We start from the raw sequence: 23,063 nt of genomic DNA on the forward strand, positions 1-23,063 counted from the left end.
ACTTGTGTGTGTGGGTGGGTGAGTGGCTAGCTGCGTGGGTAAAGAATCAGACACAATGAACTGGAGCACTGCTCTGCATCCCTGTGTATGACCCTCGTGTGGTACCCATGCCAAGTATTTTGGATGGAAAATATATGTTCGAGGGCATGGAGAAGCAAAATCCAAGCTCCCACAAATATTATATGAGCAGGGCAAAGGAAAAGGCCTGTTTTGTGCCCTTTGGGGAAAAGGCCTCTGAACCAGGCTTTCCAGGGACCTGGGTTCAGAAGGTCCAAGGGAGAGCAATTTCTGAGCTATCTGGAGGTCTCCCAAAGGACCTGGCTGGGGGCAGGGGGGTGGGGGTGGGCAGGGCAGGCGCCTGGGCTACCTTCACAGCCTGAGACCAGGGCCTCGGCAGCCATTCGGGCCCTTTCCGACCCCCCTCCCCTAGCCCCAAGTCTTATTCTTTCCTGCCTGCCTCTCCCCAGGAAATCTCCGCCCCTGCCAGGAGAAGCCCCCCCTTCCCCACCCCCTACCCCCGCTGGTGGAGGCGCTGTAGGGGGCACTGGCGGGGATCTGGAAGGTCTGGAAAACTCTGGCGGATTTTTTTCCCTCCGGGAGACCCCCTCAATACCTCACCCCCTACATCCACTCAGGTTTCTCTGGCTGGGCTTAGGAAAGACGGCCAGAGCTGGGGAAGGGCTAGGGTCTGGCTGCGCTCCTCACTGGCCTAAGTTTGAAGGGAGAAGAAACAGTAAGGAAAAGACTGGGGCTGGAGAAATAAGGAAGAAGGAATTTGGTCCCGGCCACGTCAGGAGCCCCAGAGCAGGCGAGAGCTCAGGTTCCAGGCTTTCTTTTCCGAGATGTCCTTGAATCGCTCAGGCCCTACCGAAGGGCTCAGATCCCGCGGTCTTCTTTTTCCCCTCGGCTCTCCGCCTCCGCCACGTTTCGCAAGAATCCTGGCGCGGGCCGGGGGCTGCCCTGCTGGCTCCAGCGCCTCCCTCCCTACTCCGGGGAGTGGGCGGGGGCGACCTGGGGCCCGATGATGCAGCCTTTCTGGCCCTTGGGGGTCCAGGGTTCAGAAGCCGAGGGCCCCAAACTACCAAGGGCAGGAAGAAAGGCCTGTGTGGGGCCGGAGACCAGTGCGGCCAACCCGGGGTCCCACTCTACTCCCAGCCAAACCCACGCGGCCTTTTTTTTTGCGGTTTGAGTGCGTTGCTCTGCGTGGGGAGCCGGGAGAGGCCTCCCAGCCCCCAGTGCGATCCCCGGGAGAACCGCAAGGCCGGGATCGGCGCCGGGCCGGGCCAGGCGCGTGCAGGGGGCCGGGGGCTCGCAGGCGGCGGGCAGACGCGGGAGCGCTCAGAGACTGCTCCAACTTTCAGCCTGAGGCCGGCGGGTGAGCGAAGTAACAGAAATCCCGATATAAACTTTTAAAAATAATATCAGTTTTATTAAATATTCGAGAACGGATCCAGAGGTCGGATTTATACAGGAGGGTAACACGAGGGAATTTTTTTAATTTATTTTTTTTCTCCTACTGGCTAAACAAACGTCGTTCACTTTTTTTTCTTTTTGTAATTTTCCCTCTTTTTTTTTTCCCCTTTTTAAGATGGGATTGGAACAAGGACGGTGCTAAACATAAATATAAATACAGAGACCACAAATACAGCTAAAAATATTCACACAGAAACGGTCACAGTTTGTAATATGCCATAATGACCCCCAGGATTCTTTAAATACAATTCGCCTGGGCTGGGCATTTGCTGGGGCAGAGGGGCCGGGCGGGGGCTGCGGGGAGGCCCTGGGGGCTGCTGTGGGGCCCCACGAGCCCTCCTCGGGCCTCCCGCCCTCCCCGGCTACCAGGCCGGGCCCTGAGGCCCGGGAGCAGAGGCCCCCGGGGCCCGGGAGCCGGCTCTCTGCGCGGGGGCGGGGATGGGGGGCGCCGAGGGGGTGGGAGGCCAAGTCCTCGTTTGGAGGGAGATCTGTGGAGTCTAAAGCGAGGTTCAGGGACGAGCCCCAAGGCCTGGGCGGGGGAAGGGGCCTGCAGACGAGCCGAGAACGAGCTAGCGAGGGAGCGAGGAGGAGGAGGCGCCTGGTGAAAAGAGTTTGTGCGGTGAGGGAGGGGGACGTCCAGAGTTGACTTTTCAGGTCCATATTTGACTCCCTAATTTTGTCTCAGGGAGTCCGAACACATCAATTGTGCCAGTGATAAATATAGAGTGTGTGATTAGGAGGGTATTGGGGGGAGCGAGGGAGCGGGAGAAAGAGGGGTGGCAGGGACAGTCCTGGTCACTCTTTCTGCTTCTCCTCTTCTGTCTCTTCCCGCTTTTCCTCTTTTCCGCCCAGGCTGTCGGCCGCGGCCCCTCCGCCGCCCCCTGAGAGCGTGGACGTGAGATTAGACTCTTTTTTCCACTTCATCCGGCGGTTCTGGAACCAGATTTTGATCTGTCGCTCGGTCAGGCAGAGCGCGTTGGCGATCTCGATGCGCCGGCGCCGCGTTAGGTAGCGGTTGAAGTGAAATTCCTTCTCCAGTTCCAGCGTCTGGTACCTCGAGTAGATTTGGCGACCGCGCCTCCGGTCTGCTCCATAGCCGACCCCTAGAGATCCGGGCACAAAACACACTACAAACAATCAGCAAGGCATCCTCTGCAGATGATCTAGCCTAGCACAGCCCTGACTCTCCCAACTTGGCCAGCACTCACGGGCCCCCTACGCCTCCAGCCTTCTCCCCTCTGCTCTGTCCCCACCCCCACTGGGGGTACAGCCAGGATCCTAACCCCATTCAGTACCCCTGGGGTTGGTAGGTGTGTCCCAAAGAAAGGTGTGTGGGGGTGGAGGGGGGCAGAACCAAGCAGGAAGCTGTAACCTAAAAGCTGATTTTTTAGAAAAATCTCAAAACACTGGGGATGAGGCCCCATTTCTCAAGGTCTGGGCTCCCCCATCTCCCCAAGCACCCTAGCTTCTGGGAAACTTCTCCCCACTTCTCTGTCCCATTCTCTCCCCCTCCCTTCTCCTCAGTCTGACTCTACTTTGGGGGGCTCCCCCACCCCCTCCCCTCACCCCCTGCCCTGTTCCTGCCCCCTCAACTCGCCTTGGAGCCCTCTAATCCGTCAGGGGCCGAGGGGGCCAGGCCCCTGCAAGCAAGCAGGAGGCGAGCAGAGGGGGCAGAAGAGGGGGCCCTGTCTCGGCGGCGTCGGCGAGGAGAGGAGCGTGATTGTTTTTATGGGGCCATAAAAAACTCTCTCCGCCCGTTCTTCTAGGGAAGCCGGTCATAAAGCCAGTTCAGTTTATTTAATTTATATCTCGGAGCTGTAAAACTCACCACTGTGCGAATTCATTCGCTGCATCCAGGGGTAAATCTGGATACTGGCTTTCTGGTCCTGGGGCGCAGTCCTGCCCTGCTCAGAACTAAAATCCTGAGCGATTGAGGTCTGTGTGTTATGTCCTAAGGTGTTTTGTCTGCAGTTTGAGAGCATGTCTTTCTCCTGGTAAAAGGAATTAGATCCATAGTCATACGGCCCTCGGCTGGAACTGAACACGACATTCTCCTGTGGCGAATAAAAGGGAGTCGAGTAGATCCGGTTCTGAGCCACGGCCGCTCCATAGGTCGAGAAATGCCTCACTGGATCATAGGCGGTGGAATTGAGGGCGACGTTGGGGAGGACGTCCTGGCCCCCGGCGAGGTGGCAGGATAAGGAAGGGTTAGTGAAGTAGGAATTCATCCCTTTGCCTTTACCTGGTCGGGCTATGATTTCTTTAATATTTATTTCTGTCTCCAGTTTGTACTCGGAACTAGATGGTTATAGGGACGGCTCCAATCCAGGACAGACAAAATGACAAAGTCAGCTGACCCCCTCCTAGCCAATCGCAAGCCAGATGTCAAGAAGGGGGAAAAAAATCGCTTCTGCTTCTGTTGATTCCCTAGTTGAGACTAAGTGTGTGCTTTGAAAGTAAGACTTGGATTTCTTTTAAAAATATATATGTAAGGGAACTGATTTGAGGGTGAAGGAAGGGTGAATGTCTGCGAGCAGGGCCTTGGGGCCCAGAAAAGGAGAGTTGCACTCCCAGGAAATCTTTCAGCCCCAGCTAACTTTGCTGTGCTGTGGCCACAGGAGAAATCTCTATATTTTCAATCTGATTTCATCTTTTATATCTGCCCTCTTCTAAAATTACACTTTGATTTCTCCATAGGAGGAACTCCTTCCCAGCTCAGGGGGTTCCCCAGAAATCTTACAGGAAATCCTGGTTTGATACTCCAAGGAGCGAGTTCCCATCTCTACACCAGTCCATTTTTTCCCCGAATACTTTTTTTTTTAAAAAATCAAGAATGGAAAGAAATTGCAAAAGACATGGTGCTTAGAGGAAGGAGAGTGTGTCTGAGAGTTGGGGGTGGTGGTGGGGGCATGTGGGGAGCCCCTAAGTCTAAAGAGGGAAGGCTCAGACTTCAGGGTGCAGTGGCAGAGCTGAGGTGTGCAAAGGAGCCATGCATCTGCTTCCTCTTCCTTCTAGCCCCCCTCTACCTCCTCCTCGTTAGGAACCCCTTTTTGGGGAAACTCTTGCAGCATTTTTGCCTAAAAGGGAAAATTTATTTAAAAATACAATAGGAAAGGAAGAGAAAGAAGTAAAAGGTGGGAGAGAGAGAGAAAAAGGAAGGAAGGAAGAAAGAACTCTGAGAGTCTTTCTAGACACATCAACTCCTGTTTATGTTGGTGAGAATTTATGATTTGGAGCCAGCCAGGGCTGTTGGGGTAATTCACATAGCATCCAGCCAAACAGAGAAGGCTGGTGGGGCTCTGATGGACACAGAGACACAGAGCGTCTTGCAGCCTCAAGCCCCTGCCCAGGGCAGAAGCTCCTGCCCTCCTCAGACGCTATCCTGCCAAGGGAAGTGCCCCTGGACCTGAGCTCTGGGGCTTGGAGATTCCAGCCAAGGTTTCCTGGGGCGCTCTCTCCCAAGGGCCAGCCACACCTGGTGGGGCCAGGCCTCTCAGCAGCTCCCTACCCCCATTTTCTTCCCACCTGGGGGCTGAGAAAAAGGAAGAGGTTAGGAAAAGGCAGCTGAGTCCAAGGCTTCTGAGGAGCCGCAGTGGACGAACGGAAACAGCGGAAGGTGTGCAGATGGGCTTTTTCCTCCTGATTAATCCAAACTTCTTTTGATATTGTAACATAGGCCGAAAATGCTCTGAGTTGACAAAGAGGCGGGTGGTGGGGCAAGCGAAGGGAGCAGTGGAAGCTCATATTTTCCCCTCACCATTTTGGGGAGGGGGAGAACTGGTTATAACAAGAACCCGGATGTCGCCGGATTTTATGATCTTTTCCTTCTGTGTAACAAAGCGGAGTAATCAATGGGTAGCAATAAAGCCATAAACGGGACTACACTGGGAAAAAAACTCGTTTATTCATCTTCTGTAACGTTAAGGTTTCCCTGGAGTGTCGCTAGGGGGGAAAAATAAAGTTTCGAACCCAAAAGCAGACAGTGTGTAGGAGCTGATGGAGACAACATGTTAGTTAATACATGAACCTCGTTATGGGATGGAAGAGTCTTCCTGCAAGACAATTTGTGTTGGTTTTTAAAAATACAGCCCTAGTCCTTCAGAGAGGAGAGAAACATGTTGGTGTTTAGAAGGGCAGGGGGAAGGCCCCTATAATTATAAAGGCTCCCCCTCTTGGACCATACTTTCCTCTCCCCAAGGAAAGGAAGGTGAAGTGTAGAGGAGGATTCTTAAATTAAGAAAGAAATTTTGAGATGAGTTGTCTCATTTTGGAGTGTCATGGCAGGTACACAAACAGACACCAGCATGAGCTGCTTTTCGCTCTAGAATCCAGCTGTCTTCGAATTCATGGCATGCCTGGGCAGGGGTTTCCAACAGCTGTCTGGGGCTCCAGGCCCCCTGGAGGGCAAGAAGGAAAGAGAAGTGGGGAGGGGGTGGAAGGTCGAGGGGGCTGAACTAAGGAACAAGTCAGTGCACCCCTGGACACCAGCAGCAGCTCTCAGAGTTCCCAGTCTCAATTCTGCCCTAAGGATAGCAGTGTAACATGTAGAACAGGCCGGAAGAGAGAGTAAATTCCCTCCCCGCCCCCCTTTCAGAGAGAGATTGCTAGAGGGATAAATCATGTCAGTGATATTTCCTTCAAGATATTAAATTGTTGCAATGTACAACAAATTGAATGATGGAAGATAGGATGTCTTAATGAGGTTTTGCTTTCAATGAGTGTTGATTTCCTATGTATTTTAAAATCTCTTTTATGGGTGGGTGGAGGAAGGAAGGACTTTGGAAGAAAGAAGGGGCTTCTGGGGAAGCATGTGCTGCAGCTCCCCAGCAAGGATGCCTGGGTTTGTTTCCTTGAGTCCCTTCTAAACCAAGTGTGGAGAAGAAAAAGGTGCCCAAGTTAGGAAGAGTCCCCTTTGGGGCCTAAAGGCAGTGGGCGCGGGGGTGGGCGACCTGAGGAGCAGAATGTAAGTCTCAGCCTCGGAAAGTTAAGTGTTTTATTACGTCCCTAAACAGAGGGCAGAGACTGAAAGGTCTCGCCAATTTATAATGAACAGGAACCAGCTGCTGGGGGGGGGGAAGGCAGAAATGCTGGAAAGGGGGAGAAGGGGAAGCAGAAATACAAATAAATTCTGCCACTGCTTAAAGACTTTCGGCAAAATTAGTTTCTAACACACTTTTCCCCCATCACCTTTCGTTCCTCAGGAAAGAAGCCTTCTTACTTCAGTTAGATCTTTAATTATGCAGCTGAAATTTGCTGGAAGGATTCGCTCCAAGGGGGGAGAGCAAGTCAGATGAGCCGAATCTTCCCTCCATTGGATTATATTTTCCTTTTCTCATTTCATGTTAATTTTATTTTTTTGGCAAAAGAACGACTGTCTATGGGGGAAAAGCTGGGACTTGGGTTTTTCTAAATATATTTATATTTGCCTGTTAAATTTGTCTGAAAACAATTATGGAAACTCATCAGCAGAAGCAAGAACAGATGTTTTATTAAAACTGCAGTTGAGCTCTTGTAAATATGCACAAGTCCTGGGAAGGAGGGGGGAGAACTAGTTCTTTGTTTCTATAAAACAAGCATAGAGAAATCAGAGAACACCCCCTAATCAGGCCCGTAGGTCTCTGACTTGCTCTGCCCCTTCGGCCTCTGGAATCAGGAGGGGGTTTGGCGGCAAGAATGGATTTTCGCTTTCGGAGCTGGAATCAGTGGATTCAAAAACAGAATTCAAAAAATACAGAAAAGGAATAAAGGGGGAACGTTGCCGCTCCCTGTCCCAGCAACCAAAACACACGCTTTTCATGAACACTAATTATAGGAGAGAACTCATTGTAGGCGCCCTGAGCCTAAATGGGGGCAGTCATTGGTCGGGAGTCCCCAAGGGTTGCATTGGAGGCTGGACACTGGAGGGTTTCCCAGGGCAAGTGTTAAGTCTCCTATTCCAGCCTTATCCTGCTCCAGACTGGGGGTTGGGGGCCTGTATAGCTCTGAACTGGGGAGAGGGTGGCTGGGACTGACCTCTGGCCCTGGAGGGGTTCATGGGTGGGCCTCACCTTGCCTGCCTTTGCTTTCCACTCTGCTCTGGGAAATATATTAATTTATTGGGGAAGGGTATGTGAAGTGAGAGGCATGAGATCTGGAATTTTTATTTGGGGCCAGTCTTCTCCAGAGGTCCTGCTTACTTTGTGTTCTGCCAGTCTTCTCTCTCTTCCCAGATCCCCCAACTCTGCGCCGCTGTCTGTGACTCACCCAGCCTCGCACACAGATACATACACACTCCATTCCTGGCTGCCGGCGCCACCAACTGCAGCCCGGCGCCTCCGAAGGCTGCTCAGGGACGTGGGCACTGGAGCTGCAGGACTCAGCACTCGGCCTGAGCGCCTGGCTGCCTGGAAGCCCCTACAGATGCCCGGCCCACCCCTTCGATTCTCGACTTCCAGGGCGGGAGAGGAGTGGTTGCCCCACTGGCCCCTTTTGTGCCACTGGGCGAGGGCTGAAATCCCTCTTGCAGAGAAAGCTGAGTTTCAATAATTGTTCAGCTCACCTCACAATAGCACTGTTTGGTTAAGGCTTTGCTGTTCTAGAGTGACTGCTCAGTTGGCCCGACTGGCTTATGATAGGATTTTTTTTTATTTAAAAATTTAAAAAATAAATCCTACTCCAAATGCCTAGTGTTTTGTGTAAGAGATCCTTTGATCTCCACAGAATGCAGAGTAAAAGGCTTACAAAGAGAGTTTCCTAGTCTGTCAGAGAACCTGAACGCAGGGAACTGGGTCTGCTTGGGGACACCCCAGCATAGCTGACCCAAGGAGCCCCCAATTTCTCAAAGATCCAGTGGGGGAACCGTCTGAGCTCATACCTCTCCATAAACACGTTGCATTGCAAGAAAGAATGCTCTTTCTCCTTTCAAAGTTGAGGCATGGAGACACTTGGAGAAAAGTGAAATTTGACACACCCAGCCCGGAAATGGATCCCATTTGGGGGTGCTGATATTCTGGGGACAGGGCCCAGGCTGGCCAGCTGAATGGAGTTGGGGGGCAGCAGGGAGGCGGGAAGGAGGAAAAGGCCAGATGGGGCATGTCAAGCTCCTGAGAACTGCCCCAAACACCTCAGAGGCCTGCGCTTTTGAGCTGAGAGGTTGAGAGGCTGCCCAAGCTGCTTTTGCTTTATTTGCAATTAAACAGAGAAGAAAGGTACCTGGAGGGGCTCAGCTAACTCACATCATATTTTCTCTTCTCCCTCTCTCTTTCCAGATTTCTGCCTGATCTTTCTTTACCACCACTCCACTTAATGCCGCTACCATCAGCAGACACAAACTCCCACACCGGCATTTGTTTGGCTTCTCTGGCTGAAGGTTAAGAAGTACAGTAGGTCTTCAACATCTCTGTCCTATTGCACTCAGCCCTGAGCCCCTTTGGGCTCCCTCTGGAAGAAATAATTTCTGGTTTTGGGGGCCTGGCCCCCAAGTCTCCCACCTCTATCCCAAGCAGCCAAGTATCAACTGAGGAGGGGGCATACGGAGAGCCTTCAGACATAGTGTCTCATCCATTGGGAATGGGGAGGGAATTCAGACCCTGAGTAACATTTCAGGGAGGGAAAGCAAATAGCCTTGCTTGGCCCAGGAGGGAAAATTAAAATCCAGAACATTCAGAATATTTTTGGTCCCCAGAATGAGAACAAAGGATCCCCAGTTTTCTGGCTTCTCTTATATCCCTCCATGCAGAGTATAGCTTGGATCCATTTTGGAAGTTTTGAGAATTGTAAAATTCAAGAACAAGAACACAGCATTTATGACGTCACAGTGAGTTATCATGAGGAAATTGTAAATGTCATAAAAGTTACATACAGCAGGAGTTTTCTGTGTGGGTTCCCTGCCTCCTCTCACTTCCTTTCCCCCCAACTGTCCCCTTCTTCTTCCCCTGGTCTAAGTTCTTCCACTTGAAAATAAAATGTTATTATGTTCTGGAACAATAAGCCAACAAGAAACACTGTCCTCATTTCCCTATAAATAATTTTATCCTTTATTGTTTGCAGATATGAAAGAACCATTTAATCTGCGCTGGCGAAAAGAGGGAGAGAGATGGGGAGGGGGAAATTAATTTCAGAAACGAGAATATTACTTACTTCTATGATACTCTTTCAGATTTGATAGCCAGGAGCAAAGTTAGAGGCGAACAGCGGCCTCTCCGACTCTACACCTGGCGAGATTGGAGATTTATAGGATCTTTAGTGAAGGGGCAATTTAATTTTGTAGGATTTGCTTAAATTCACTGCTATTTTGGGGGGCTGAGGAGAAGGGAGGGTGATGGGGAGAGCGACATGGTTTATCTAGCTTTATGAATCCGACAACATTAGCCTGATTTAAAACCCAACAACCTGTGTCTCAGGGAAAACTGCAGAAAGGAGTGGGGTGAGGGGGATTCGGCTTTCTCAATGAGTGTGGCCCCCTTAACCAAGCAGTTGCCAGGGGAAAGGAAAAAAAGCTGGAGGCCAGGGGAGGGCTGCTCTATCTCTCCACCACCAGGACACCCGGAGGTTTATGGTGTCCCCATAATTCCCCCGACCCTATAAACAGCTGCCCTATTTTAGGACGATTTCTGCTTCCTCCCCTCGGAAAGGGAGAGTGAGGGAGGTGGGAATGGCGGGAGCAGGGTGCCGGAAAGGGGAGGGAGTTCAGGATAGCGCCGCACTTTGTTCTCCTGGGTAAGTTTGCTGTTTGGCGGGTTTCTGACGCAGGGTGGCAGCAGACAAAACAAGTAAACAACTCACAGACACAATAAACAGGGGCGGCTGCAGCGCCGTGGCAGAGGCCGTGGGCCGTGATGAGGGGCACACTTTGGGGGTAATGTCACCCTGGCACTCGGGGCCGCTAAGGCCTAAAAGCTCAAGGCTGCCCTTGGTGCGAGAGAAGATGGGAAAGAGCTGCATGCCTCGCACCCGCGGCAAGTCTGGACAGGAGATTTGGGGGAGGAACCTGATGCCTAGGGAGTGAAGTTAACACCCCGCCAGCTCCTCTCCCATCCTTGCTTTCTTTCCTGGGGGTTTTAACAGACATTTATACCCCAGCCTCTGTCTTTCCTTGGGCCCAGAAGGGAGAAAGGCGGCTGGTTAATTCTCAGCCCTGGCCCACACTCAGTGCTCTAGGCACACAGGCAGTCAGACCAAGCTTCAGCTATCTCTCCGGCTTAGGTAGCAGAGAGGATTAAAATAAAGTCCCACCAATAACCAGATCTAGGTTTCTGGGGAACTTTGAGATCCCGTAGCCCGTTCCACAGATGACACAGGCAAAGCTGAGACCCCGTGAGCAGCCAGAGCGAGCAGGAGTGGGGAGACATGCATTCACCACATCCCCATCTGTCTGTCTGGCTTTCTCCAGCGGCCTCTCCAGGCACCCTAGTCCGTCCACAGCCACCCCAGATTGTTGCCCAGAGGCCACCTTATTAACCACTCCAATCTTTTCTGCTGCCTCAGCGAGGTTTCGAACACCAGGGCCCAGCGACTGCTCAAAACTGCTCACAGGCATGCCTCACCCGCCAAAGTTTCCCACCGAACTCACTTTCAGCACAACTGGGTTTGCCTGCTCAAACAATCCTGAGTTGGGGAAGTCTGCAGGGAGGTGTGGAGAGGAAGCAGAAGGGAGTCAATCTTTCCCCAGCCCAGCTGCTTGGATGGCGAAGGCAATAAGGTCTGAGAAAACCTTTGTGGCATCTCTCGGTTACTGATACCCGCATACTCCGATTCCAGCACGAACACATTTTCAGCAGAGCACGCACAGAGGGCACCCAGTGCCTCCTTGAGCCCAAGCCCATCTAGTGAGGGCTAACAAAATTTCGCACGCACATAAAATGGTGTTTGAGCAAATATAGGCATGGTAATACACAATTAACCACTGAGGAAACATGAGTCTATATATTCATGCAGAAGTCTGCGCCCGTACATTTGAGCCTCTATCTAATAAACGTATAAAGGTACCAAGCCTGGTTTCGGAACACAACAGCCAACCCAACAAGGTCGCCTTCTCCAAACAAGGTCGCATTCTTCGTGGGGATCACAACTGTCAGACCAGGGAGAGAAAGGGTCTGATCTGCCCATTTCTCCTTAGCTAGGAGCTGGCGCATGAAATACAGCCCGTGGCAGGACTGACAAAGCCCCGTAAGGGACAGGCCCGAGGTACCCAAAGAGTGGACTCAGTGGAGACTGTTGGGGGCCCTGGGCTCAAGGGAGTGTCACCAGACCCTGACCCACGGATTCAGGGCTTCTGCCCAGCCTTAGCTCTGGGTGTGCAGAGTCCTTGAGCCCAATTCTATTCTCAGCTGCTCTGGCTATTATTAGATAATCACAGCAGTGTCCTCCTGCTCTTAGGACCTTGTCCACAGGGAATTTGGCCTGCAAGGAGGCTGAGGGTTGCCACGGGTGGCCCCTTTTGTGCTTCTGTTTGAGTGCCATCGAGGGAGAGAGAGAAAGGAAGGAAAATCGAAAGTAAGGAGGGAAGGAAGGGGCTGGTTTTGGGGCTGGGTTTTTCCCCTGGCCAGACTAGAAAATGGAAAATTAGGGCCAGTCACTGCTGCTAGACTGTCTCTGCATCCCTCTGGGTCCTGAGGAGAGTCTAGGGGTGAAATAAGTGGGGGCCTGCAGGACTCTAGCCAAGAAGGGACAGAAAATCAATGTATAAAAATAATATATAAGGACATTTCAGGATGGTGCTGCTAACCCGACAACCACCAACCCTACCACTGTGAAATCTCACCAACCACTTTCGTTCGGTTAGATCCCTGTAGGCCGATGGTGATACCCCAGCCTAGCCCAGGCCCACCCCTCCAAAGGGAGGGGGCCCCCTCTAGTATTCCAGGTGAATCCCCACTGGCCCAAGTGGCCTTCTCCGGAAACTGTTGTCCTGGGGGGGGTGAACAAAGACTTGTCCCCCTCCCCCAGTCAGTGCGGCCATCTGCTGGGGCGGGGGCAGACAAAATACAGCGAAAGAGAAATAGAGGCCTCACCGATCGGCGGTTCCCAGAATACGCCAGGAGAAAAGCTCCCATTTTCAGGCCTCCGGGGCCCCTCCACTGGCCCACGGTACTCCCCTCGCCCTTTGCAGGTCGCACGGACTCGGGGTCTGAGCGGCCGCGGCCTGGCTCCCCGGGGCGTTAGCCCCAGGGCCGCGCCGGGGCGGCGAGAGAGCGCGCGGCAGCCGGAGCGGGCGGCGGGCGGCGGGCTGGGCCCATTTGGGGAGAGCCAAGCGCTTTTCTCGATCGTAAACAAGGAACGCGAAATTAGCCCCTCGGCAGACGCCTCTGCCGACACACACAAGTCCTATTGGGGGGGGTGGGAAGGGGGAGAGAAAATGCCATTTCTTCCCCCGGGAGAATACCTCCCAGGCCTTTATGTCGGCTGCGAAAGGGGAATTTTGGGGGGGCAGGAGAGGAAGGGAAGGGGATTGTGGGGGGAGGGGAGGGAAGATTCACCGTCAACTCGGGCCCAAGGCGTTTGATTTGAATGCAGTCGAACTATATTTTTAAAAATTTGATAAAACAGGTTATCTCCCCCCCACCCCCCAGGCGACCAGTCCGGGTTTAAACAGGAAATCGAGGACCGGTCCCCTCCCCCACTCGGGCTTGGCGCAGAAGCCCAGTCGCGCGTTTGAGAGAGGATGGGGGGGTGCTCTTGGCTCGGGCTGAATGGGAACTCTGGCCCCCAGACTCTCGGATCTTTCCAGAAATATGCAGCCTGCCCTCCCCCAGCTCTGGGGTGTGTCTGCCTTGGGTGTGTAAGCGAGTGTGTGTGCGTTGCCCTTTATAAACAGAAGCTCACACATATAGCGGCCGCCTCGGACCCAGGCCAGGGAGAAGGGCGGGGTCATATATCAAGCTGCAACACATTCAGGGCCACGTACATTTGGAAGAAATTAAGCCACTGTGTTATGAAACCATATGTGTTGGGTTAAGACTATACAACACGCCATTAGCACCAATTATTAGGAAGATCCCCATTGCCCAGGCCCCTCCGGGCCGCCCAATTCTGAGTACCGACCCCATAAGCCAGCCGTGCCCCAGCCGAGCCTTGAGACCTCACTACCTCTGCTCACCCAGGAGGCCCTGCCGGCGAAGCCTGGTCCCTGTCCCCACCCATTCTAGGGCCTCTCCAATTCCCACCTCCGCCCCAGACACGGCAGATCACAGCCCAGAGCAGCCAGGCGACGCGCGTGAAGCAGTCCCGTTGGTATCCTGGGTAGAGTGGCCGCGGTTGGGGGTGGAGAACGCCGCGCCAGGGAAGGGGGGAGAGAAGGCAGATTGGCCCCCATTCTCCAAGCACAAGATGGCTTTTGAGTACCGAGTCCCCCACCCCCACCCATCCACCCGCAGTGCAGAGCACCTCCCATCTTTCCATCCGCTTGAGTGGGGGTGGAAGCAGGGGGTGGGCAGACGCTCTCCCGCCCGCTGACGCGCACCAGCCACCAGCCTCCCCCCTAATTGCCAATTAACAGGCCCCGCCGCCCGCCTAGCTGCGCTCTCTTCCTGCTCCGCGGCCGGGCCCTGGGCCCGCACTGCGCATGTGTGAGATCTAGCGGTCGCGCTCTCCGGGAGGGAGGGGGCTGAGGAGCAGGGAGGGGGCGCTGGAAAGTTTGTTTGGGGGTTGGGGGGCTGACTCTGCTCAGAGGGCATTGGTTACAGCTTACAGGTTCTCTCTTCTGCCCTGGATTTTGAGCTCCAGAGCCCTCTCTGTCCCAGTCCCGTTAGCCAAGAGGCCGCAGATCTATAACAGGTAAGGACAAGGTCCGCGCACTAGACCCCGGCCTTGAGCCCCACGCAGTCTTCTGGCCCCCCGACCCCCAGCTTCAGCGTACAGTGACATAAGGACAACATACTTCCCCCACTACCATATTCCAGTTTAGCCCAATTTCTCCCTCCCCCCACTTTCCCTCCCCATAATTGCCACGCGCCCACCCTCTCGCCCCCTCTCCTCTCTAACCAAGACAAGCCGCTGCTGTCCTTATCTTCAAACCGCCACCCAGCTACGGACCATTAGTTACATATTTGAACCAATAAGGAAACACTTACCGGGCGCTGCTGTCACTCTCCCTCTCCCTCTCTCTCTCTGCCTCTCTCTCCCACTCTCTCTTTCTCGTCTTTCCTCATTCTGTGCCGCTGCCGAGCCTCTCTCAGCTCCACATACATATATATGTATATATATATATACTTTATAGAAATTTTAAAATAAAAAAGAATAGTCCCAATAATTAAAAAAGCCAAATAAAATTAAGGAGAGATGCAAGAAGGGGGCAGGAGGGAGAGCTTAGGAGAGGGGAGGGGCGGAGGCATCTGCAGCTCCCTATCTCAACTCCTGCTCTCGCATTCCTCCTGCCCCTTGGGGGGCTAGAGGGTCGGAAAGGGAGAGAGGGGTGCCCTCTACTCCAGCCTCCCCCCTCGCCCCCCTCCCCAGGTGCTCCCAGCTTCCGGCAACTCCAGCTGGGAGGAAAAAAATTAAATGAGGGGAGAAAATAATTATTAATCAGATTAATAAAAAAAAAAAATACTAGTAATGAAGGGAGCGCCCAGCGCAGGTTTCCCTGGCAATGGTTAGGCTCTTACAGGGAGGACTGTTCTGCGGAGCGCTCCGAACGGACAAACCACAATAAAAAGTTCACGTTCATGGATGGAATCCACATGACTTCTTGTGGCCAATCCAACTTGTGAGTCGATCGTAAACTTTTATTACTCAGCTGTAAATTTTCTGCAAACAACCGGGAATGCGATGCATTTGTGTAGCGTGTGCAAATGGGCGCCGCGGTCGCCATGTTTACCCAATTCTCTCGGAGAGGGAGCATCCCCCGACCCCCACTCCACCCCCATCCCCACCCCCACCCACCGCCCACTCCCCACGGGCCGGGTTGCTCCTGGCTAGCGCGGAAAGGGCGAAGGGGGGACGTGACAGGAGACAAGGAGGGATTCTGGCGCTGAGTCAGCTGCCTCCCTCTGCCATGCCGGATTTTACATATTTTCCTTAATAAATGGGGTCTTAAGGTTGGCTCTGGGGGAACCAAAGCTTTGCAAAGATTTGTGGCATTGGGGCAGTGACGGCCGGCCCGGGCGGTGTGAAGGGACTCAGAAGGGATGCTCAGCCTACCCTTGTCATTTTTTTCTAGGAAGAGAACAACATCCTTCCCACTGGGGCGTAGGGGAAGCCCCCCCACTCCACCCAGATGGGAACAGGATGGACAGGCCGCTAGAAGCCTCATAACCAAGACTGACCTGGCCGTGGTCTGAAGAGCGGAGAGAGTTTAGACCGGCCCTGGGCAGGCCTGCGGAGGCAGCTTGAGGGGAGGGGGGTGGCGGACGAGAATGGGGAGCAGCCTGCAGAACTCCCAAAGCGCTCCTCATCTCCAGGTTCTTTTCTCAGAGAAAGTGACATCCTCCCCGCCCCCCCCCCCATCCTACTGTCAGGTCTCCTCAGTTCCTAGGTTCAGATGGCAGCTTCCTCCTAATCTTTTTAGAATTAAATATAAAATTAAGGCCTATGATCGCTCTTAATTCCCAGTTCTTTTTCCTTTGGGTGCATGGTCATAGGAGGCCTTTTTCTGTCTGGTCAGGTGGCCCACACCCATCTGTCTTTTTCAGAAAAATTCCAGTGTCTGGGCAGCTAGGACACACCTTGCAGGCCCTGAAAAAAGAATCTATTCTTCCCTAAAATTCCACCTTCCATGCTAAACACCAGAGCACGGGAGACTCCAGACCCCTGATTTTGGCAATGAATCCAATGTGAGGGAGCCCAGAATAAATTCCCCCATAGAGACTATTTGCCAACCAGTCACCACCCAGCCAGTCTCCCCAACCAGCTGGAGATTTGAAGGCCCAAAGCTGTTTTCTTGGTTCCCGAGTCATGTTGGCATGGGGACTTCCACAGCTGGGTGCCCCACCCCAACCAACAGGGGGTCCCCTCATCCCCTCCCCAAACTTCCTCCACAGTAAGTGAAGCAGTTCCCTCAGCCGGATGCAGGGACCTCGTTTCTTTTACAAACCCACCCATAAATTTTATAACAGGTAGTTAAAAATTACGACAAGGAAGCACTGGCCCAGCTTTTCACAATGGGCCTCGGGGAGAATGGGACAGCTCTGCGGGCAGTTCACCGGAAATTTTACTTCTAGTCTGTGGCACAACCTGTCTTAGAGTTCGCTTTAACTGGCACGGGGTGACTTTCTCCAGCACACAGCCGCTGGGGCATCTCATTTGGGGAAGCTGAGGCTGGGGAGGCTGATACACTCTCCCATCCTAGGGTCCCCCAAGGAGCCTTTTAGGGCACTTATTATCTCCCTCATCCTCCTCCCCCAGATCCCCTACAGGCCCGTAATTCCCTTGGCCTCTACAATGAAGTGGGGAGGGAGACAATGCCGAGATTTTTTTTTTAAATCCTGAGAAACGAATTTGCCCCCCAACTTAATAGCTGCATTATCCTGTCTCTACGGTTGAGATTAGAATAATAAATTCAAGGCGAAATGAGCGAGATGCTTCAACTCAGCATTTTGAAAGACACTATTTTTCACAAATCACAAATAGCTTTCGGAAGCCACTTTGATTGGCTAATAAAAAAGTAAAGAATGGGAGAAAGTCCTAGCTGCTGCAGCCGAATGGTCCCCATTCCGGTAATGGGACGGCGGGAGTATTTGGGAGGACGCGTTTCTAAAAAGAGCGCATCCCCGCTCGCAATTAAGTTCTCCCATAAAACGGGTTTTGCCTCCTTTTCTCTCCAAACGAGAAAACAGAGGCGGTGGGCACCACGGGTTGGGGGGGAGCGGGTGCTGTAAGATAGAGCGACTGGAGCTCTCTGGGTCTGGCCCACCCGATGCTTCGCATCTCAAGCGTTGCTGGGCGCCAGACGCACCCCGCCCTCCGACGCCGGGCTTGGGGCCACGGGCATTGCTGCGCACGGCCGGGGTTGAATGGGGCATTGGGTGTGGGGAAAATTCAGTGAGGTTCTTGGAAGCCATTTAGTGTAGGGTCAACCCACTCGGCTACTGGGCCAGCGATTTTTTATTAATAGCAAGCATAATTCCACATTTCAAAATGAAACGACCCTCGCCGGCCCTCGGAGCCTGGACGCCCGTGGGAAGGCCTGAGGTCGGAGCGAAATGCTGTCTATTTGGGCCTCCCCGGCGGGCAGCCGATGTTTCCCCGCAGCAAACGGGGTTACCTGGCTGGTCCCGCGGCTGGCAGCTGGGACCCCAGGTTCCGAAAGATTTCCCCCAGAGCTGTTCAAAGCTGTTCCCGACTGCCCGCAGCCTGCACTTCCAATCGGTAGCCTCCCTCGGGCCGCAGGAGTCCCCTATTAACGACGCCTGATCCAATCCTGTATTCAAGACCACTTTGCGTGGGAGCCAGGGGCTCAGACGCGGGTGAAATTACACAAAACTAGAGTCGACCTGGGCGTAAGTCTGGGAAAATCATTGAACAGGAGAACAGAGACTTGAGACAGTGAAGGGAGTAAGAGAGAAAGAGAGGTCTGGCCTCAAAAATATTTCAGCCTTTGGGGGTCTGGGTTTTTAAGACCAGAAGATCCCTTCCTCTCCCCTTGTCCCATCTCTTGACTGAATTAGACGGCTTGTATCTCTGGAATTTGGTATTATTTGGCCAGAATCTTACTGGCATAAACAGATTTCTCTGTCTAGGACTCTCCAGGGAGGACCTCTTGCCCCCTGAGTCCCTTAGCCTTCAACCCTTTATTTTGGGGAATGGGGAATCCAGTGAAGACTGTCCTTACCGGCTGTGGCTGGAGTGAGGGACTGTCCACTCAGCGGGCCCACCCCCACCCAAGCCAATGACCTGAATTATAAGGGCAGGGCAGGCTGCCCAATTGTCAAGGTGAAGCTGAGAGGGCTTGAAACAACCAGAACAGAGGCTGGAGTAGGTGCAAGCGGGCTGAGTGACAGTGATGGCTCTGTGCTGGCTGAATTTGAATTTCAGACTGTGGACTCAGGCTGCTTGTCTTACCAGTCCCTCCACCTTTCCCTTCTCTCCTCTCTTGTAGGCTTAAGCTCCCTTATCCCCCACTCTCAGGCTTTTTCCAACCAAGTCCTCCAGATTGCCTTGAGCCTCACATCCTTCTCACCCTGTTTGCTTTCTAGTGCTGGGGGCTGAGTACTAAGGGTTGACCATGAGAGGCATGTGAGATCAGAAGGAATCACAATTGCCTCATCCTCAGCCCCAGCCCCTGGTTGAAAAAGGCCTAGTAGCTGGAGGGGCATGAGAGGGGGGCAGATTTTTGGTCAGAGCTCAGCCCAGGGCCAGGAGGAAGAAGATGGATGAGTGGAGGAGAAGATGCTTTCTTTCCACTGGGACCCTGGCATCTACCAACATACTTTGTTTGGAGCCAATGTTCTCCCAAGGGCATTCTGCTCTTCTTCCTCCTCCTCCTGTTCACCTCCCCACTTTCACCTGCCCTCCAAGCCCAGCCAGCCCTCTCAGCTCCTCCACTCCTCGCCATGTGAGTGCTGTCCAACCCCAAGTCAGATCAGGAGAGGAAACCTTTACTAGAATATTGAAAAAGGGTAAGGAGGAGAGGGGTAGAAAATGGGGTGCGATGGGGAAAAGTCGAGTCAGTCATTACAGCTTCAAATATTTTTTTTCTCCATTTTTTTTATTATGACTCACGTATACAATACAAAGTACTTGGACCAGAAACAGAGCTGCTGCCGGGACACAAAATCTACATTCATAGCTGGACATAAAGACGAATGACCAAAAATTATTATTATAGATATATTTTTAACGTTTTTCTTTCGAGCACATTGCATAAACAGAGAATTCAAGACAGTTAACTATACATTCAGTGCAATTTAGTTCTACTCTACTGGGGTTAGAAGCACAATAAAAGCGCACAGGACCGGCGGGCTAGGCAGTCTCAGTTGTTGGGTTTTTCTTAGTGAAATAAGCAGCAACAAACGACAACAAAACCGCATTACAAATACTCTCAAAGCAGGATTTCTTCCTATAGGTAGTGATAAAATACATTGGAGGTTTCTGTCTTTTTTTTTTATTTTAATTTTTTTCTCTTTTTTTCTCCTGTATTAGGATTTTTTTTTAATTTCTCTTTTTTATTTTTTCAAGATTATTGCAGGTTCCCTTTAGGTAGTATGTTAAAGATTTACTATGACTATTATCAGTATTATTATTATTTTCATGATTATGGCGATTTCTGAGCACTTATACCAGTGCAGCTCAGAGGAAGCTGGGCCCAACAACAGGAATTAGACAGCTGAAGGGGAGGAAGGCATGGGCCCGAGTGACCATGGGATGGCTAGGTAGGATCTGAGCGGCAACTGCAGGCGCCTTTCTACCCCGTGAAAAGGGAAGGGGGAGGGGGAGACCCCAGTCTCCTTCAGGTTTCCATCAGGTTCCTAGAGAAAGTCAAGGAGGTCTAAGTGGGGACCCCCAGGGAGGGAGAGGGGATATTCCTTGCTATCATTTTTAAAATGTCTTTGAACATCTTCCCTTTCTTTTCCTTCCTTCCTTCACTTTTTCTGTCCTTTGGGAAAAAAAGTCAATCTAAGACACTAATCCTAGCATGAAAACAAAGCCACGAGTTTTCTTCCGCATTTTGAGGGGGCTCCCCTCTAAAATAAATACCAGAGAAGCAGGGAGGTGGCACTGTGGCAAGAAGGGGCTGGGAGAAGGGGAAAGGGGGCCAGGTCTCAGACCTTAAAATCCAGGCAAGACTAAGAAGAGTGGGGGTAGGGAGAAGTGTGTGTGTTGGGGCAACGACTGAGACAGAGACTCGGAACTTTTCCCTGTGTCTCAGTCTCCCCCCTCCAGCCCCCAAACAAATAAAGATGGGGGGAAGTCCAAAGGTAATAAAACCAGAGCTGCAAGTATCTGACAGGTAGTTAGAGTTGTGAGTGTCATTCTATTCTCTATAAAAGCAAATGACAGTCGTAAACTTCTCAATTTATCTGCTACCATAAAATGAAACTTCAAGGGAGTTGCTAAAGGAGGGGGGGGTGTCTCTCTTTTTTGCTCAGTCCTTGTTTTCTTCCTTTTCCTCCTCTTCTTTCTCCTCTTCCTCGTTTCCTTCTTCCTCCACCTTCTCCTCATCTCGGGCTCCGGGCAGTTTATCCTTGTTGTTCTCCTTTTTCCACTTCATCCTTCGGTTCTGGAACCAGATCTTCACTTGTCTCTCAGTCAGTCCCAGGGCATGAGAGACTTCAATCCGACGCTTTCGTGTCAAATAAGGATTAAAGAGAAACTCCTTTTCTAGTTCCAAGGTCTGATACCGGCTGTAAGTTTGCCTTCCGCTGCGCCGTCCCGGAGCTGGACAGAACAGAAGCCCAGTCTGGTTATGTTTGGGTAGGGGCTTGGCTTTCCCCTGTCACTCTTCCTCCCCTGAAATCCCCCCCCTCTGGTTTCCCCAGTTCCCCTCCCTCCTGCAGAAAAGGCAGAGCAGGCAAGGGCAGGAAAGTTTGGGGGGTTTGTTTTGGTTTAGCTTCACCTTGGGAGGTAGGGTGGGGGTGGGGGCAGGGACTATGATCTGTCTGGAAAGTGGGGGCTGGAAGAGGCCAAGGGAGCACTGCACAGTCCCCCCAGGCCTGTAGTTCCAGGAAACTGGCCCTTGCAGCTTTGTTTACAAGTACAGAGGGGCATTGGGTGAGCAGGGCTGGGGACAGTCTGTTTCCAAAAGGAAGGCAAAAAGGCTGGGGGTGAAGAAGTGGGGCTCTGCTCACTGCCCCTCTTCAGATCTCTCTGCCTTATGCCTTGCAAGGAGGAAAAATAATTGATCTCCTGGAATGTATCACTGCTTGGCCTGATTGCTAACTGGAGATCAGCAAATAAATCACGGGCCATCCTCGCTGGAACTTGTCGCTTTCTAGCTTCCCCTTTTACTTCGAAATTGGGTGATGAGGGGCCACCCTTGGAGGGGCTCATGACCTGAGCTGCCCTGAGGGTCTCAGGAAGACCTCACAAGCCTTTGATGGGGGGCAGCTTGGCGAGGGTCTTCTGGACCTCAGAGCCCTCTAATCTACATGGCCTCTCTCCTTTTCAGGACTTTTTTTCCCCCCTCCTCTCTGACTCCCTCTCTTCTCTCCAACTGAGGGAAGTAGAGCAAAGTTGGGGTAGTGGCCCTATAGCTAGTTCTCTGAGAGGAGGTGGTGGGTACCCCAGAGAGGCAGATCACCTGTCCTTGGGGTCCTGCCACCCCTTGACCCAGCTAGGGGAGGGAAGCAGGGGTCTTCATCCCAAGACAGCCTGGCCACTGTCCTGGACTGGGGCTCTCTGCCTTATGGAGAAACTGGCTTGCTCCAAAGGCTGATAACCTCAGGGTCCCCCGCTCCTTCCCAGCCACCTCCCCAACTTTGACTACAGATGGTGAGAGAAAGAGACAGAGAAAGAGGAGAGAGAGAGAAAGAGAGACTGACAGAGGTGGAGAAAACGTTTTTTTAACCCTTTGCACCCAGATACCACCTTTTCCCCCACTTTTACCCCAATCCCCCAAATCTCCCAGACAAGCCCGGTGCCCCACCCCTAGCTGAATCTCCCAACCTCCAGAAACCCACTCAGGCCCGGGGGTGGGGCCCGAGAGAGCCCCAAGCTAGGAGGGAAAGCGAGGGCAGACAAAAAGGAGGCGAGGGAGGGGGGGAAGACCCCGGAGCGCGGGAGACCAAGGGGGAAAGAGAAAAGGCTTCTCACCGTGGGGTCTCATCCATGGAAACATGAGGCTGGGAGACGAGTTTTGATTTAAGTGGCCTTGTCCTTCGCTACTGTTAGTGTTGGCGGAGGATTTACAGTCGGGATATTGCACCACGCTCGCCTCTTGCTGAGCCCCATAAAGGGACTGTCTGGGGAGCGCCTCGTAGCCATAGAATTTGGAGGCGTCTCCGTGGCAGCTCAGCGAGCACGGGTTCTGCTGGTAGCCCGAGTTGGAGATGCCCGAGGTGCCGTGGTGGAAGAAGTCTTGGACGTGGTGCGAGGCGTGCTGGAAGCCGGGCGCCGAGCCGCCGGGCCCGTACACCAGCGCATGGCTCCGGCCCACGCTCTGCGGGAAGCGGCAGTCGTAATAGGCCGGCTCCAGGGACTCGCCGCCTTTGTACTTGGAGAACAGGGGGTTGACGAAGTAGGAGCTCATGCTGGGCACATGAAAACCCGCCGCCCCCTCCCTTCTGGCTCCCGACTCCCCCGCCCGGGACCCCCGAAACTGCCCTCCCCCCCGGGAGCGATCCCCAGGCCGGCCGGCTCCCCGGGGCGGCGGGCCGGACTGGGCAGGTGGGGGGCGCCTGGGTGCCGGTGGCCGGCGGGGCGGCGCAGCTCCCGGGCTGGGCGCGGGCGGCGGCGGGCAAGCGGGCGGCGGCGGCGGCAGCGGCGGCGGCTCTCTTCACTGTCGGTAGGTAGAGCTCGCGCTCTCGCACTTAGCTCTTTCCTTTAACAGCCCAGGCGAATTCCTCAGACTCCCGGCGGTGGCGGCGCTTACACGCGATTCGCGTTCATCAATCCACGACATGAAGACAGGCGAGAGGGAGAGAGAGAGAGGGAGAGAGAGAGGGAGAGAGAGAGAGAGGGAGAGAGAAGGAAGGGAGGGATGGCGGGCGGGGGGTAGAGGGGTTCAGGGCTGGGGGGAC

At 53.2% G+C, this 23,063-nt stretch overlaps 3 protein-coding genes and 1 long non-coding RNA gene across 9 annotated transcripts in view; 1 reads left to right on the forward strand and 3 right to left on the reverse strand.

Annotated features, from left to right (window-relative positions):
* The window catches only part of HOXC4 (homeobox C4), a 73,539-nt gene extending 60,912 nt beyond the window's left edge, over positions 1-12,627 (reverse strand). The window contains exon 1 of the mRNA XM_081587260.1: positions 12,465-12,627. The gene's annotated coding sequence lies outside the window, so the exon portion shown is untranslated. The remainder of the gene's footprint in view (positions 1-12,464) is intronic.
* HOXC6 (homeobox C6) lies at positions 1,405-12,627 on the reverse strand. 5 transcript variants are annotated; one of them, XM_081587268.1, is made up of 4 exons: positions 12,465-12,627; positions 9,592-9,665; positions 3,302-3,527; positions 1,405-2,576 (listed from the first exon to the last, which is right to left on the reverse strand). In XM_081587268.1, exons 3-4 carry the CDS (start codon positions 3,453-3,455, stop codon positions 2,269-2,271), a joined length of 462 nt encoding a protein of 153 aa, XP_081443394.1. In that variant the 5' UTR covers positions 3,456-3,527; positions 9,592-9,665; positions 12,465-12,627; the 3' UTR covers positions 1,405-2,268. The 5 variants fall into 5 exon arrangements, with proteins under 5 accessions (XP_081443394.1, XP_081443393.1, XP_081443392.1 ...); XM_081587267.1 differs by having other exon boundaries at positions 3,302-3,647; XM_081587266.1 differs by lacking the exon at positions 9,592-9,665.
* A 998-nt stretch (positions 12,628-13,625) lies between these two features.
* On the forward strand, positions 13,626-16,973 carry LOC145544385 (uncharacterized). Of its 2 annotated transcripts, none has more exons than XR_014081367.1 (4): positions 13,626-13,679; positions 14,136-14,226; positions 15,046-15,154; positions 15,608-16,973. It is a non-coding gene; the product is annotated as an uncharacterized LOC145544385 (long non-coding RNA). The 2 variants fall into 2 exon arrangements; XR_014081368.1 differs by having other exon boundaries at positions 14,176-14,226.
* Positions 16,974-19,074: 2,101 nt separating this feature from the next.
* HOXC8 (homeobox C8) lies at positions 19,075-23,063 on the reverse strand. Its single transcript, XM_081587262.1, has 2 exons — positions 22,138-23,063; positions 19,075-20,763 (listed from the first exon to the last, which is right to left on the reverse strand). Exons 1-2 carry the CDS (start codon positions 22,571-22,573, stop codon positions 20,471-20,473), a joined length of 729 nt encoding a protein of 242 aa, XP_081443388.1. The 5' UTR covers positions 22,574-23,063; the 3' UTR covers positions 19,075-20,470.

The sequence above is a fragment of the Giraffa tippelskirchi genome, chromosome 4 (genome assembly GCF_054371585.1).
Source record: "Giraffa tippelskirchi isolate mGirTip1 chromosome 4, T2T-mGirTip1v1.2.pri, whole genome shotgun sequence".
NCBI classification, from domain to species: Eukaryota; Metazoa; Chordata; class Mammalia; order Artiodactyla; family Giraffidae; genus Giraffa; species Giraffa tippelskirchi.

Bases quoted from the DNA above. Each gene is read 5' to 3' on its own strand.
- HOXC6 (XM_081587263.1), bottom strand. From the start codon at position 3,701: ATGAATTCCTACTTCACTAACCCTTCCTTATCCTGCCACCTCGCCGGG. The intron at 2,577-3,301 runs GTGAGTTTTACA...CCGGATCTCTAG, and splicing joins GCGAATGAATTCGCACAGTG to GGGTCGGCTATGGAGCAGAC.
- HOXC8 (XM_081587262.1), bottom strand. From the start codon at position 22,573: ATGAGCTCCTACTTCGTCAACCCCCTGTTCTCCAAGTACAAAGGCGGC. The intron at 20,764-22,137 runs GTGAGAAGCCTT...TGTTCTGTCCAG, and splicing joins TCCATGGATGAGACCCCACG to CTCCGGGACGGCGCAGCGGA.